Genomic DNA, 17,127 nt, shown 5'->3' on the forward strand with positions numbered 1-17,127 from the left:
TTTGTGCAATCATCAGTGTTTGTCCCTAATTCTGATTTTGATTTGTCACGTGTCTAAGTACAGTGGAGAGCTTTGTTTACGAGCAGTACAAGCAAATCATAGTAAGGGAATACATGGAGATCATAAGTTGAGGAAAAACAGGCATACGGGTTAAGCTAACAGGGTATGCGCTAGCTTGTGTGAAGTCAGAGAGCCCATTCATCAGTCTAATAAAAGCTGGGAAGAAGCTGTGCTGAGGTTGTAGACATGCTCTCCGAGCCACTGGGTTTGGTTGCAAATGTTTTTATATTTTTACTATGATTAGATTAGATTACCTACAGTGTGGAAACAGGCCCTTCAGCCCAACAAGTCCACACTGCCCCTTGAAGCATCCCACCCAGACCCATCTCCCGATAACCCACACACCCCTAAACGCAACAGCAATTTAGCATGGCCAATCCACTTAGCCTGCACATCTTTGGACTGTGGGAGGAAACCGGAGCACCTGGAGGAAACTCACGCAGACATGAGGAGAATGTGCAAACTCCACACAGTCGCCCGAGGAGTCGAACCCGGGTCCCTGGCGCTGTGAGGCTGTAGTGCTAATCACTGAGTTACCGTGCCACCCTGTTTTCTCACCCTACTTGGTAACGTCACCAGTGTTCTGTCCCGCTTGTTATTTAAATGCCCCAGCTTGTTGGTGTTCAATTCTGATCCTGAGTAGTTTGTACATGGGGTCTAACTCAATGTGTTTTTTGATGGAGTTCTGGTTAGAATTAACAGGCCTCTAGGAATTCCCTGGCATGTCCCTGTTTGTTTTGTGCAATTATAGCTGTATTGAGCCAGTCGAATTCATGTCCCTCGTTGTCTGTGTGTAGTGAGACAAGTGAGAATAGGTCATGTCTCTTCGTGGCTAGTTGGTGTTTATGTATCTGTATTGTCAATTTTCGTTTTTCTTCCAGTTTGGCCTGTGTAGTGTTTCTTACAGTTCTTGTATGGTATTCTGTATGTTTTGTAAATGGCTTGTTTAAACAGTGTCCTGATGCAACTCCATTTGTGGGCATTGGGGTGTTTGTCAGTGTGACTGAGTATCTGGTCTTATGTGTGGTCTTTCTATATATGCTAGCCTGGAGTCCCCCGTTGTTTTTGCGTTGTACCATTTTGTCCAGGAAGGGTAGTTGTTGCTGTTCTCTTCTTTTGTGAATTTTATCCCAGTGAAGATGTTGCTTATGTGTAGGTGGGTTTCTTCCGGTTTGGTGCGTTTAATAATCACCAAGGTGTAATCTCCATATTGGACCCAAAGTTAAGGTTGTATAGTGGGGAGCTTTGTCCGTTCTAACCTTTTTTATTACAGCTTCTGCAATCAGTCCTGATATTGGGCGTCTCTACAGCTGACCTAACCACAGTTACGGAACAAGATTACAATGACCCTGAAGAAATTACACAACTCTGGAGATATCAGTGAGACAGACTACCAAAAAATGAAGCCAGAGGGATCCAACATACCCTGCTTCTATGGACTCCCCAAGCTACACAAACCAGAGGTCCTCCTCAGGCCCATTGTCTCACTACCAGGCACACACATGTGTAGACTTGTGAAAAAGCTGCAACAGAAGTTGAATTACTTAGTGGACAACGCTACCCACTCCATCCACTTGTCACAAGAATTCCTCAACATCATCAAGGATACCAGGATAGATGAGGACAAGATGATATCCTTTGGCATTACAGCACTATTTACATCCATAAACATTGACCTAGCCAAAGAGACAATTGTTACACGACTGGTCAAATCAAGCAGGCAGAGACCCCAAGGCACCCACATCATGAATAAGGATACCACCATGAAACTAGTAGATCTGTGTCTCTCAACCTACTTCACCTTCAATAATGGCATATACAAATAATTCGACAGAACACCAATGGGATCTCCAATATCAGGAATGATCACAGAAGCAGTAATGCAAAGATTAGAATGGACAGCGTTCCCTCCTAACCAACCCAAACTTTGGGTCCAATATGTAGATGACATCTGCATACTGAAGAAAACAACGACTGACTACCCATCCTGGACAAAATGGTAGAACACAAAAGTGGAACTCCAGACTAGCGTATATAGAAAGCCACAGCACATCGCAGCAACCTGGAACTATGCAAAGCAGAACAGGAGCACCTATACGAAGCCTTCAAAAGGAATGGATACCCAAAAAATACAATCCGCCACCACCTCTAATCAGACCACAACAAGAAGACACAACATGACCAGAATTACCTATCACCCTATTGTACATCAAGGACATTTCAGAGATGACCACAAGACTACTCAGATCCCTAGGTATCAGGGTAGCCCACAAACCAACAACCACCCTACGACAGCTACTGAAGAACGTCAAGGACCCCATACCCAAAACCAGCAAAACTGTGTAATTTAGTAAATACCATGCAAGAACTGTGCGAAACACAACATAGACCAAACTGGAAGAAAATTGACAGTAAATATTGATATGCCAACACCAACTCGCTGCCAAGAGACCTGACCAATTCTCACCTGTCTCACTACACACAGACAATGAGGGACATAAATTTGACTGGCACAACACAGCCATAATCGCACAAGCCAAACAGAGACATGCCAGGGAGTTTCTGGAGGCCTGGTATTCTAACTGGAACTCTATCAACAAACACATTGAAATAGACCCTGTGTACTGACCACTGAGAAACAGAACTGGAAGTGGTACCAAACACTAACAAACTGGGGCATTTAAATAACAAGCAGGACAGAACACTGGCACTTCACCGGAGGCACACTGACAGTGTTTACACACAGGGTGACAAAACGTTTGCAACCAAACCCACCGGTTTGGCGAGCATGTCTACAACTCAAGCTACAAATCTTCTCAAACTTTATACTGTTCCTGAAACTGCTGGAGCATGTGTTTAAGCTTCAACAACATCTTCGGTTAGGCAGAAGATACACAGAAGAGCATTACAGTCATGTAATAGATCTTTAATGGCAGCCTTTCCGCTGCAACCAGCCGTGTCAGTGGAGTCAATGGATGCAAAGTTGGCTTCCATGATGGCCTGGGCTGTGCGCACAGCCTTTTGCACTTCCTTATGGTACTGGACAAGCAGTTGCCGTACCAGGCCATAATGTACCTGGACAGTGTGCTTTAAGTGATGCGTCTATAAAAGTTGTTGATTAGTGTCCTTATGGACATGCCAAATTTCCTGAGCTGCGTAAGGAAGACCAGGCATTGTGCAGCCTTGACTATCACATCTACGTGGGAAGTCCAGAAACAGTTTGACGGTTATTGTCACTCCTAGGAACTTAATGCTCTCCATTCTCTCAACCTCAGCTCTGATGGAGATGGAGGTGTGTTCTTCTTTCTTTCTGAAGTCAGTGATCAGTTCTTCAGTTTTGTTGACGTTGAGAGGTTGTTCTCATTGCACCACATCACTAAGCCCTCTCAAACCTTTATGTATTCTGACTCGTCATTGTCACATATCTATCCCACTGTGCTGGTGTCATCAGCAAACTTGTAGATTGCATTCATTCTGAATTTGGCAACAGTTGTGGGTGTGCAGGAGAACAGTAAGGGGCTGAGGACACATTCTTGTGTTGGTCCAGTGTTGAGTGTTTTCGTGGAGGAGGTGCAGTTGTCTATTTTCACGGATTGCAGTTTGTGGGTCAGAAAGCTGAGGATCCAGTTGCAGAGGGTGGAGTTGAGACTAAGGCCTCAGAGTTTTGATCAGTCTGTAGGGGCTAATGGTGTTGAAGGTAGAGCTGTAGTCGATATGCAGGAGTTGAGGTAGGTGTCCTTGTTTAGATGTTCCAGGGATGAGTGCAGGGCTTGTGAAGTGGCATCTGCTCTGGACCTTTTACATTGGTAGGCAAACTGTCAGGGATTGAGGCAGGTAGGCTGGGAGACGAGAGTTGATGTGGACTATGACCAGCCTCTTGAAGCACTTCATGATTGTGGAGGTGAGAGTCGCTGGGCAGTAGTCATTAAGGCATGTCATAAGGTAGCCAAAGGGCATGATGGAGGGAAGGGCAGATGTTTTTGAAACTGCTGAGGATGGTCAGGCCAAGGTTTTCACTCAGCAAGTGGCTGATATGTGCAAATAGTTTGTTCTTTTACCTGAAATTCAGGTGTTGGCGTACAAAATAAGGGTATTTTTGGCCAAAAGTAGCAGTTGACTGTTACAGTAGATCGATAACTACTCTGGTGTACATGTGAAAATGTGACTCGTGATTCAACTATTGCAGGAAAAGTTTTTTTTCAAGCTGAATCTGAGACTTTTGAGGTAGACTAAGGCTTTAAAATGAATAAAGAAATCAAAATAGGTAATAAAGGATACAAGATAATTTGTTTATAATTTACAACACAATTAAATTTATTATACTTTTAAAATCTCTTTCAATTTTTTTCTATGTTAAGTTTAATTACTGGGGGGAGGGGGTAAATTTCGATGAACACATGAACAAAAACTTACAGAAAAGTAGGAAATAGGAGACTGTCCCATCACGTCTGCTCGACATTTCAGAATGATTATGGCTGATCCTGTATCTCACTGCTATGTTCCCATTTTTCTCCCCATCCAACTTTTAACCTCTAGATATCAGTGTTGAAAGCATATTCAGTGACTTGACTTCCATAGCCTTTTGTGGTAGAGAATTCCACTGGTTCACTGTCATTGAGTGAAAAAAAATTCTCTTCATCTTAGTCTGGGTTAATTTTTGCTGCACAGGAAAGTATGTCTTTTCTTGAGTAAGAAATAAGGGTACTCCCAAGATAATCTCACCCAGGCTTTTACAGCAACTAAGATTTCCTTGCTCCTGTTAGCAAACGTACCATTTGCCTTCCAGACTAATTGCTGCAACTGCATGCTTGCTTTCAGGGACTGGTTTACAAGGCCGTCCAGATCAACATTACCCAATCTGTCATTAATTAGATAATACTCAGGCAATTTGTTTTTCATGCCAAAGTGGACAACTTCAGTCTTATCCACATTACTGTGTGTCAAGCTATGAATTTTGCCTGCTTGCTCAACTTGGTTTGAGTCAACTTGAACACTCTTGACAATCTTCTCATTAGCCAGACTCTCAACTAATTTTGTGTCACCAGCAGACGTGCAATTAATACATTTGATTCCCTGGTCTGAATCATCGATTTATGTGTTGTCAGTATCTGAGCCTAAGCAGTGATCTTGTGCTGACTCACTTGTCGCCACTTTCCACTTTGAAAATCACTGATTTATTCTAACTGTTTCCTGTTTGCCAATCAGTTCTCAATCTGTGAGAGCAAATTACCTCTGATGAAATGTACTTTGATCTTGGACACTGGCCTCATTACCAAAAGCTTTCTGAAAATCTAACTACAACACATCAACTGGTTTCCCAAATTTATTCAATTAATTATGGCCTCAGAAAACTCCAGTAGTTTTGCCATTTTCCTTTCCTAAATCCACTATTGAATTTGTGTATCCCATCAGTATTTTATGTGTCTATTAGACGATAAGAAATAGGAGTAAAAGTAAGCTGTTTATCGCCTCAGGCCTGCTCCATCATTAAATCAGATCATGGCTGATATCTGACATCCATTTTCCTACATTTCCACGTAAGCCTTGAATTCCCCTACTAATCAAGTAGCTACTTGTCTTAGTCTTAAATATGCACAAGGACTCCTTAAACACTCATTTGTTTCTGCTTGGTTGCTTTGCATTGAAAGGAAACTGCAATGATATTTTCCTTCTTTGTCTCTAGGAAGGAGGTATGTGGCTCAGTTTCTGCAATGCAAGCTGTGGATTGTGTAAATATTGCAGCTAGCTGTTTCGGGGGAGAAAGTGAGTACAGTCTCGTAATAGGACCACAAATTGTAGAAGCTTACTCTTTTCTAGCGGTGTATAGTGGCTGAGAGCATTCAAATGTGGTGACCACTTTGACAAAATGATGTAAATTTTTCATTAAATCAGTGACAAAAATGCTTCAATAAGTGTCAAATGCGAAGATATACAGTTCCTTTGTGAACATCCATGTTGCATGGAGGGAGACTTGAGCACTTGCACATAACTTTCAAATATGAAATAAATCAGATGTTTCATCACTAGCAGAATGCTCCTATTTAAGAGATGAATCAGTTTGTAATTTTTGGATCAAAGAAACAATCTGAAGTTGTTCCAGGTGAAAAGATTTCAATCTCTCCTGCAAGGCAGAGTGTTTGCATTGTTTGTAAAAGGGCACCCATGGCTGATCCTTGGTTATTGCATATCTTGATGTGCTTTTGGTGAATTTCTTTTTGAAAATATTTTATGTTGAGATAAGTTCGTGTGCACATGATTCGTCTACTCCAGATTTCAACTTCTGGTTGACCTTTTCAGCAATGAAAATTGAAATCAATCTGTAACTTGAGTCAAAATTTAGTGATTGTGTGAGAAGTGAAGAACAATATTATGAGGCAGAAAATGCTTTCCAAATTTTAGTCTGTTATTCATGGAATTTGCATATGACAAAAGTATCATCTTGTGAAAATTATCCTTTTTTAAAGTTATGCTGTACATAGTCTGTCATTGTCTATCTATATCTGAGTCATAGAGTCATACAGCATGGAAACAGACCCGTTGGTCCAACCATGTTACCAAACTAAACTTGTCCCACCTGCCTGCACTTGGCCCATATCCCTCCCAACCTTTCCTCTTCATGAACCTGCCCAAAAGTCTCTTAAACATTCTAACTGTACATTTATAGATTCATACAGCGCAAAAAGGCCCTTCAGCCCAACGAGTCTGCACCAACATAACTACCACTAAAAGTGCACTAATCCCAATTTCCTGCACTTGTCCCATATCCTTGTCATGATATTTATAGTAATAATTCTAATAGTGTAGGTTAGATGGGCTTCAGATCAGTATGACAGGGTCAGCACAACATCGAGGGCCGAAGGGCCTGTACTGTGCTGTAATGTTCTATGTTCTATAAATATCTTTTAAGGGTTGTAAAGTTTCCGGCCTCCTCCACCTTTCCAGTCAATTCATTTCCTTTTCCCACCATCTGCTGATTGAAAAGTGTTTTCTATCCTAAATTCTCTCTGAATCTCCTGCCCCTTAACCTAAAAGTATGCCCTCTCATGATTGACCATTCATGGAACAGCTGCTCTCTATTCACCCAGTCCATACTCCTTTTAGTCCAGTACATGACAATCATGTCCTCCCCCACTCAGGCTTAGATTGTGTTTTCTTTTGCGCAGAGAAGACCATCTAGCTTCTTTTTTTATAGCTCAATTTCTCCATCCCAAACAACATCCTGGTGAATCTCCTCTCTACCCAATCAAGTGCTATCAATTCTTCCTGTGGTGAGGTGACCAGAACTGCACACAGTACTCCAGTTGTGGCCTGACCAACACTCTGTACAACTCCAACATAACCTCCTTGCACTTGTACTCTGACATGATGAATGAAAGCAACTGCCCTCTATACCTTCTTAACTATTCTATTCATGTGATCTGTCAACATCCGGGATCTGTGAATAATTACACCAAGGCCACTTGGTGTCCTGCCATTCATTGTGTTTTATTTCAAAGTACATCACCTCGCACTTCTCAGGGGTAAGTACTTTTGCCATTCATCTGCCCATCTGTATCATCATCATCAACCTTTATCCTCCCTATGAACCACTCTACCAATCTTGGTGTCATCTGCAAATTTGCTTAACATCGCCACCCCCTCCAACATTTTCATCTGAATCATTTTTGCATTTAATAAACATTAAGGGCCCCAGTACTGATCAATGTGGTACACCACTGGACACCAGCCTGCGGTCACTCAGCTTCTACCACAATCCTTTTGAGTCCTATTTACTAAGCCAATTTCAGATCCATCTCTCCAATTTTCTCTCCCTTTAACTTTCTCAGTCAGTCTCTTATGTGGGACCTTGTCAAAAGCTTTGTTAAAATCCACATAAACTACATAAAGCTGAACTTACCTCATCCGCACATGTGCCAACACTGTCAAAACAAAGTTTCTAGCGAATTTGTTAGGTATGACCTCCGTAATTAAAAACCAAAAGAACTGCGGATACTGTAAATCAGAAACAAAAACAAAGTTGCTGTAAAAGCTCAGCAGGACTGGCAGCATCTGTGAAGGAGAAAACCGAGTTAACATTTCGGATCTGGTGACCCTTCCTCAGAACTGAGGAAGAACTCCTCCAGTTCTGAGGAAACATTAACTCTGTTTTCTCCTCCACAGATGCTGCCAGATCTGCTGAGTTTTTCTAGCAACACTCTTCCAATATCCTATGGCTTCACATACAGCTTACCCCCTTGTTCCTTAATGGACTATACTCTTTCCCTGGTTCACCTCTTCCCTTTGGAGACAGTAAAGACTGTAGATGCTGGAAGTCAGAGTCAGTAGATTTGAAGCTGGAAAAGCATAGCAAGTCAGAACGTCCGAGGAGTGGGAAGTCAACGTTTTGGGCCGAAACCCTTCGTCAGGACTGGAGAGGGGGAGGGGGAATGGGAGGGGAGCCCGGCAGTAAATAGGAGGGAGCTGGGCCTGGGGGAAGGGTAAGTGAGATGGTGACAGGTGGACACAGGAGGTTATTGTGATTGGTCAGTGGGAAGGGTGGAGTGGGTGGGTGAGTAGAAAGATGGACAGGTTTGGTCAGGACAGGGAGGCATGGAGGAGGGCAAGAGCTGGATATGGGTAAGGCTGGGGTGGAGGGAGTTTGAAGGTCCTACAGTCAGTATTGAGGCCATTGGGCTGTAAGATCCCAAGGCAAAATATCAGGTATTGCTCCTCCAGTTTACATTTGGCCTCACTCTGAAAAGGGAAATGGCCAAGAATGGACATGTCGCCAGGGGAGTGGAAGGTGGAATTAAAGTAGATGGTCCCTGCGTCTGCGTTTGGTCTCCCGACGTAGAGAAGACCACATGGGCAGCAACAAGTACGATAGATCATACGGTTGGAACTGGAGGAACACAGTAGGTCAGGTGGCTTCAGAGGGGCTGGAAAGTTGACACACATCAACTTTCCTGCTTCTCTGCTGTTTGACCTGCTGTGTTCCTCCAGTTTCAACTGTGTTGTCTCTGACCCCAGCATCTGCAGTTCTTGCTATCTACAATAGATCAGATTAGATGAGGTGCAGGTGAATGTCTGCTGGATCTGGAAGGATTGTTTAGGTCCTTGGATGGAGGTGAAAGGGGAAGTGTAGGGCCAGCTGTTTCCCCTCTTGCGGTTGCAGGGAAAGGTACTGGTGGAAAAACTTGGAGGGGGCGGAGAGGAGCAGTGTAAAGCTGACAAGGGAGTCGTGGAATGAACAGTCCGTGTGAAAAGCAGACAGGGGTGGGGAAAGAAATATCTTTTTGGTAATGGAGCCTGACTGCAGGTGGCGGAAATGTTGGAGGGTATTGCTTTGCATTTTGACGTTGGTAGGGCAGTATGTGAGGATCAAGGGGACTCTTGTTGGGTGAGAGGGGTTTTGAGGGCACAAGTGTGGGAAATGGAGGAGATGTGGTTGAAGGCATCCTTAATTACAGAGGAGGGGAAATTCCGGTTCCCAAAGTAGGAGGATATTTGGGATGTCCTGGAGTAAACTGCCTCATCCAGGGAGCAGATGTGACGGTGGAGTTCCCTTTTACTGTCTTTATAAATTACTTCAGGATTAACCCTGATCCTGTTTGTAAGTCCTTTCTTGTGCACCCCTTTTCATGTACCTGCATCTACCACTTTCTCTGGCAGTTCATTCCACATATGATCGACACTCTATGCAAAAATAAAAGTTGGCCCTCTGAGCTTTTCAAATCTTTCTCATCTCACCTTGAAAATAACTCCCCTGCCCTAAGTAAAATACCCTTGCCATTTGCCTTATCTGTGTCCCTCATGGTTTTACAAACCTCTGTAAGGTCACCTGTCAGCCTCCTATGTTCCAGTGGAAAAAGTCCCAGTCTTCCAGTCTATAACCTCAAACCCTGCATTCCTGCAACATGTTATACACCTTTTCTGGACTCTCTCCTATAATGGCAAATTGAACTGGACACAGTACTCCAGAAGAGATCTGACCAACATCCTGTGCAACTTTAACATGGTGTTCCAACAACTGTACTCAAAGGTCTGAGCAATGAAGACAAACAAGCTAAATGCCTTCTTAATTGCCCTGTGTTTGCTTCACATAATGGAATTACCATTTTTCAGTGAAAGTTTGAATTTTTTTTTTGAATCTTTAATTTAAACATAACAGCACAGCTATTGAATCACCTTGTATTCTCAGATATTGGGTGAATTTCAACTCAGACACTTGAAGCCATGTTTTAAAAATACCCAGTTGTCTCCTAGGAAATCTTTTTAATTTTGGTATTCTTGGACTTTTGTAACTCTCTAAAAATGAGCTGTCAGGAGACTGAAGTGGCAGGCTTGCTCAGGCAGAACTCGTTTGTTGTTGATCTCAGTGATATGTGCGGATTGCAGCATTAGACACATTTATTGGCTATCGCTCATGCTGTACAGTTACTGATTTGAGACCAGTATTTTTGTACAGACAGCAAGCACTGGGATAGCATGATGAAACTTGCCAACTTCAAAAGACAGTCCTTGTAATCTTATCTGTGTTATTACATGGATTCCAAGTGACGTCAATGCATAATGCATTCAGTATCATATCTGTTATTTCTCTCTATCATCAATCCAAACATCTCCTGTTTTTGAGACCTTGCAACTAATTAGGGTTTTTCCTTTTCTGGCTTCAAAATGATGCTCCTGGGTTTAAAAAACACAAACAATTTTAACGAAACAGCACAGGACCTGCTCTTTTTGCATGAGTTCAGTTTGAGTTAAATGAAGAGCTGAGGGTTGACCTTCGAGGTTTATAAAATCATGAAGGAGATGGATAGGGTAAGTAGTTAAGGCCTTTTCCCTAGGATAGGGGGGGTCCAAAACTAGAGGCCATAGGTTTAAAAAGCATGTCTTTGGTTGCATAATTTCTTTTGGATATACCCGTACTAACCATATATGCAATGAAACAGTTCCAACTCGTGTATATTTTTCGGACAAAGCAATGAAACAGGTACACTAACGGCTGTTTTTCAGGTTTCTGAATGTAAAAATGTGCGCTCTAGTAGTACATTCCATTGCAAATCTTAATTGACATTATGATTTTACGGCTTGCTCCCTGGAATATTTTGTTATTTTGACAATATATGAATCTTCCATTTTAAAAGTAGTCAAGTGTCAAATGCTGTATGTATGGTGTTTCTAAATTACTGCTCTTTGCAATAAGATCCATTGAACGTGTAAATCTTACAAGCTGAACCAATTGATAACCCTTTTTTCCCCTACAACACATGTTCTAGTTAGTTCCAATATGGCCCTTGCTGAAACATACGTAGATCACATGACCCCAAAGTAGTAGATTCACCTAGCTCCCCGATTAATATTCCTTCCACAAATCAACACTAATCTAGAATAAAGTCAGAGGCGCCTTCAAAGTGCAAGTTACCTTCCACATGTGCCAAAACAATCCATTGTATAGCGAGAGAAGTGTTTCACAATGTCCTGAGGATAAAATATTTTGGTATGGGTCTGCTGAAATGGAAGAAACCAGCAAGTGAGAGAAGAATATTGATAAAGCCTCTACTTGTAATGTCAGCTTCCAGGCCACATTAAGATTATGGCAATGCACAAAACAGAATGGAATAAAATGGCTCATTGCACTATAGTGTAATGGAGTGGGAGCAATGTTTTAAGACCCCTAAAAAATATTTTCTGCTCTTACCACGATGCGAAAATTTGCTTAACATACCATTCATAGAGTCACAGAGATGTACAGCATGGAAACGGACCCTACGGTCAAACTGGTCCACGTCAACCAGATATTCTAAATAAATCTAGTCCTGTTTGTCAACATTTGGCTTGTATCCCTCTAAACCCTTCCTATGTATACACCCATCCTGATGCCTTTTTAAATGTTGTAACAGCCTCCAACACTTCTTCTGGCAGTTTGTTCCATACACGCATCATTCCCTGTGTGAAAATGTTGTCCCTTAGATCCCTTTTAAGTCTCCCACCTCTTACCTTAAACCTATGCTGTCTAGTTTGGGACTTCCCCACCCTATGTATTCACCCTATCCATGCCCCTCATAATTTTATAAAACCTATATAAAGTCACACCTAAGCCTCTGAAGCTCCAGGGAAAATAGCCCCAGCCTATTCAGCCTCTCCCTGTGGATCAAACCCTCCAATCCTTGTAATTCTTTTCTGAACCCTTTCCAAGTTTCACAACATCCTTCCTACAGTAGGGAGACCAGAATTGCGTGCACTATTCCAAAAGTGGCCTAAACAATGTCCTGTACAGCTGCAACATGACTCCCCAACTTCTACACTCAATGCATTGACCAATAAAGGTAAGCATACCAAACACCACCTTCACTGTCCTGTCTACCTATACCTCCACTTTGAAAGAACTGTGAGCACGGACATCAAGGTCTCTTTATTCAGCACCACTCCCCAGCACTTTCCCATTCAGTGTCTAATTCCTGCCATAATTTGCCTTACCAAATTTCAGCACGTGACATTTATCTAAATTAAACGCCATCTGCCTCTCCTTGGCCCATTGGCCCATTTGATCAAGATCCCATTGTTGTCAGAGGTAACCTTTTTAGCTGCCCACTACCCTTCTAATTTTGCAGATGACACCAAAATTGGAACATCTCACATTTAATTATCTTTTTTCTTACTGCAGTATAATGGATATTGGAAAGTAATTTAATATTTTTCAGTCATCAAAGTTATCCATTACGTAGACATAATTACTTTTAGGAACATATCAAATACTCAAAGATGAAAGGAATTTATGGAAAAGCTCTTAGTTAAAATTTGATTTTAGAATCATGACCTGCCTTTCAAAAATCTGTAACTACAACAGTAGTAATGAACAGTAGGTGTTAATTTATACCAGGCATGTCGAATTATAGAGATAGTAGGAACTGCAGATGCTGAAGAATCTGAGATAACAAGGTGTAGAGCTGGATGAAGACAGCAGGCCAAGCAGCGTCAGAGGAATAGGAAAGCTGATGTTTCAGGCCTAGGACCATTTCTGAAGAAGGGCCTAGGCCCGAAACGTCAGCTTTCCTGCTCCTCTGATGCTGCTTGGACTGTTGTGTTCATCCAGCTCTACACCTCATTATTTATGTAGTGTTATAGTCTCCCTTTTCCTTGGGAATCGTCTGTTTTAGTGTTGGCATGATGGGCCCAATTATTTTACATTTAAAACAGTCACTAGTGCACTACCAAGCATTAACTGCTGAAGAAAAACAATTACTTAACGCTTGAAGTTATTTGAGGTTCTTGTTTTTGTATGTGGATGGTGCTGGTGGTAGTGGAGTGGGTGGCTAAGAGGTCGTTCTCGTTGTTATCATCTACAGGGAAGCCGTGGTCTGTGTTTTGGGATTAAGCAAGGCAGCGAGATTTGTGCTATCGTCTCTAAGGTATCTCCAAAAGTGTTGCAATAAGTTCCATTGCTTTTCTGCCCTTTCACATCTTTGCTATGATTACTTATTTTAGGACCAACCAACAGCAGCTGTTGGAAAGCACACACATGCTTGCAGTCAGTGAAAACAGATGGCAGGCAGGAAACATTTGTCAGTAATGGCCCTGACAAGACAATAGCAGTATTCTTTGAAGAATTAGCAAGCAATGTCAACAGTCTCACTTTCCTTTGTGAGGAGTGGTCATGGACTTTTGAACAAGAAGAAATAAAAGAATTGTAAAGTTCTCTAGAGTCACTGAGCTGTTTATAGCAGAGTAATACAGGTTATGATTGACCACACTGGGTAGGATTTAAAGGCAAAAATTGACATAATGTTAAAAAAGTAAATCTTATTTCCATTTCAGAAGAGGCTTCCAATACATGTGAGAAGATAATACATACTACATTATGAGCTTGAGTGACAATCCTAAATTGATTGTTTGCAGCACTTCTCACTCTGCCCCGTTTATCCAGCAAATGCTGTTCAATTGCAAAAACATATCTGTTGTGAGTTTTGTAAACTTGGGCTGATTTGGGTACTATCAGTACCTTTGCCTGTTGTGAACAGGTAGAGGAACATGCTGTTTGATTTGATCACCAGTGTTTGGGGTGTCTAAGCTTTGTACTTCATATCCTATCAGCACTGAAATTTATTAATCATATTACGAACATGTGGTATTGGTGAATCATCTTACTGGCTTGACGGCAGCACCCTTCAGTGTCTAATGCCACTTGTGTTGCGACAACTTACCGTGAGCCAGTTGACTTTACCTATTGCTCAGAAGTTTATGATAATGTACTCTTCCAGAATGCCATGAGTTAATATTTCAGGGCAGAGCATTTGGTCACAATCTGTTTTTATGCGCATGCTATTACTGGTTCACTTTAGTGAATTTGATAAACTGCCACTGTTCTGTTTCTTGGAATTGAATGTACATTGGTGAGATGAATCATGTGTTTGGGTGATTGTGTTTTGCTGAATTTTTTTTTGTTGCAAACTTCCTCATGACTCATCAGTTAAATTTTTGGCCATTCTTTGGCCAATTTTGTCTTTTGACTCTCTTGCTTTCGTAAAGGAACCATGATGTAAAGACATAGTAAAAGCTATGTCCCATTCTTCTTTTTCAAATAAAGTACTGCAAATGCTGGAAATCTGAAATAACAGAAAATGCAGTAGAAATTCAGCAGACCTGGAAGTATCTCTGGAGAGAGAATCAGAATTAATATTTCAGAACTGAATTCTTCTGTAGAAGATTCACATTGGACTCAATATTAACATTGCTTCTTTCTCCACAGGTGCTGCCAAACCTGCTAAGTTTCTCTAGCATTTTGTCACTTTGTTTCATTTCTTTTCAAATGCTGACTAATTGTCTGTACTTTCCGATATTTGGATCTGCAGTTAATTTTCCCAACGGTCTTTTGACTTTGGCAAATTTTTTTTGCAATTGCAGTGAACAGATTTCTTTCAAGAATGGAAAAACCACCTTTTAAACAAGTGCAGACATGTGGACCCTGGGATCTAAAGGAGCGCCTCGGAACAGGAGGCTTTGGACATGTTTACATGTACGAGCATAAGGTAAATGTTATACTCCAGTGAGAAACCTGTTCTGAAATGTACAAAGCCTTTATGACATTGCTTGCTAATTCTTGAAAGCATACTGCTATTGTCTTGTCAGGGCCATTACTGACAAATGTTTCCTGCCTGCCATCCTGTTTTCACTGACTGCAAGCATGTGTGTGCTTTCCAACAGCTGCTGTTGGTTGGTCCTAAAATAAGTTTTTAGGAGATTTCTAAAGGAGTGTCATTCACATTTGAAACAAGAGATGAAAGATTCTCCTTCCACAGATGCTGCTCTGACCTCCCGAGTTTGGCCAGCATTTTTGTTTGCCCCTGCTTGCTATCGTTATGCCTTATTAATCACCAATTTTCCTAAATTGAATAATCCCTGATATTTTTTTTCACTCCCACTTGATTGAATGTTTGGCTTCTATGAAAAAAATCAAGCCAACTAAGGTTAACATGTCTTTTAACTAGTCAGTTCCAGGACGCTTAGGAATTTGATGTATGACACTCGTTAGATCTGGGGAGCAGCTACAGTGTCAATTTTGTTGAGTCACACACTGCATATAAGTGGTGGAAAACTTACTTCCGGATGCCATAGAATCATTCTCAACAGTTACTTGGGAAAAACGTGACCTGGGTATAATCTTAGTTCTATGAGTAACAACAATGTTCTTGTGATTAGGATGTAATTGAATCATTTCCAACTTTGTAGAGGCAAACTGGATGCTTAGATTTGTAACGTTGACCCTGCTGCTAAAAAAAATTAAACCATCATGTTGTCTGACTTGCATTATTCATATGTATACTATATAGATGTTTGTGTTCTATGGCGGCTATATTGGAAACTTAGGTTAGTTTAGAATAGATTCCAATACCAACGGTTTGACAAATTTATTTTCTTTGTTAATTTAAATATTAAACTCCCCCCTGTACCAACTAATTCATTTGAGCGCATTAAGGAAGCTTGGTTTATGTCTTCAATTTCTTTATCATGCAACTCTCCTGGAATGTAATGCGTGGCTGTGTTGTGAAAAGGAGAAGGCTGAAGAAAGAAAATAATTTTTTAAAAATGGAGAAAGAAACATTGAAACATCAAGTCATGGGTATTATTCGAGGTGTCTGAAGGTTTGGTCAGAAATATGACCAAAATATTTTGTTCAGGTTCTAAGAGAAATAGAAGTGTAGGGTGGTTTACAGGGGAAGTTAAAGTGAAGTAGGAGCGAAAGGTTCTATCAAAAATAGTTGGATAAAGTCAGTTGTGGAGGGAGTGCACAAAGGTCAAAGTGAGAAGATTGAATGGTGTAGGAGGACTTGGAGGAGATTTGATATGAGCTGGTTAAGGTCATTAATAATTCTAAAGTCAAGGTCAAGGATATCCATTTTAATGCTTCTGGAAGACAAGTAATCAGGAATTATGGTTGAATTGTGTTTATTATGAGACAAAGAGCAGACTTTTGAGTAGAGTTTGGAGAGGCCAGAAAACAGGATGTGGGAGAAATTCAGTTCACGAGTTACAGATGCACAGATGAAGATTTCAATGGAAATTAGGCCAGGGAATGATGAAATAAAATATGAACAGTCTTGGTGCTGAGTAAGGTACAAGATTTGAATCTCAAGCTCCTCAACTTATTAAATCCTGAAAGGAATTCTAAATACTGAGACCAGTTGCTTGCACAGCTCCCCCCACCCCCCCATCACAACTACATATGGACCAGTTAAAAAGTCTGCTGAAAACTCCCAAAAGCATACTCATAAATATATACATAATATACATAAATAAATATTTTTTGTAATCTTTCTGATACTTGTAAAAGTTTTGACCACAATGGTTTTCAGTAAACATGATCACTTTTCAGTAGCTCACTAAGTAGTTCAGCCATGCAGATAAGGGAAAACCTGCACTTAATTTCCTCCTAGCTTTTGCTTCTTTGGTTTAACCTTTTGGCAGAGTGTTTAATAGGTCTTTTGTGCACTTCGGCTTGATTGTTAGAAAAAAAATCCTATTCACGATTTCTGAGTCCACTTTTGGAAATGTTACCATGTCAGTATCTGAAGAGAATATTCTGTATGT

At 41.1% G+C, this 17,127-nt stretch overlaps 1 protein-coding gene across 4 annotated transcripts in view; it reads left to right on the plus strand.

The window, feature by feature from the left end:
- chuk (component of inhibitor of nuclear factor kappa B kinase complex) overlaps window positions 1-17,127 on the plus strand; it is a 94,663-nt gene that overhangs the window by 17,065 nt on the left and 60,471 nt on the right. For 2 of the 4 annotated variants that reach the window (XM_059640392.1, XM_048563321.2), the window contains 2 exons: window positions 5,744-5,823; window positions 14,944-15,068. In XM_059640392.1, the coding sequence (XP_059496375.1) occupies window positions 5,772-5,823; window positions 14,944-15,068 (177 nt within the window). In that variant the 5' untranslated portion in view covers window positions 5,744-5,771. The remainder of the gene's footprint in view (window positions 1-5,743; window positions 5,824-14,943; window positions 15,069-17,127) is intronic. The other 2 variants (XM_048563323.2, XM_048563322.2) reach the window with 1 other exon arrangement.

Source organism: Stegostoma tigrinum, chromosome 37 (assembly GCF_030684315.1).
Source record: "Stegostoma tigrinum isolate sSteTig4 chromosome 37, sSteTig4.hap1, whole genome shotgun sequence".
Taxonomy (NCBI): Eukaryota; Metazoa; Chordata; class Chondrichthyes; order Orectolobiformes; family Stegostomatidae; genus Stegostoma; species Stegostoma tigrinum.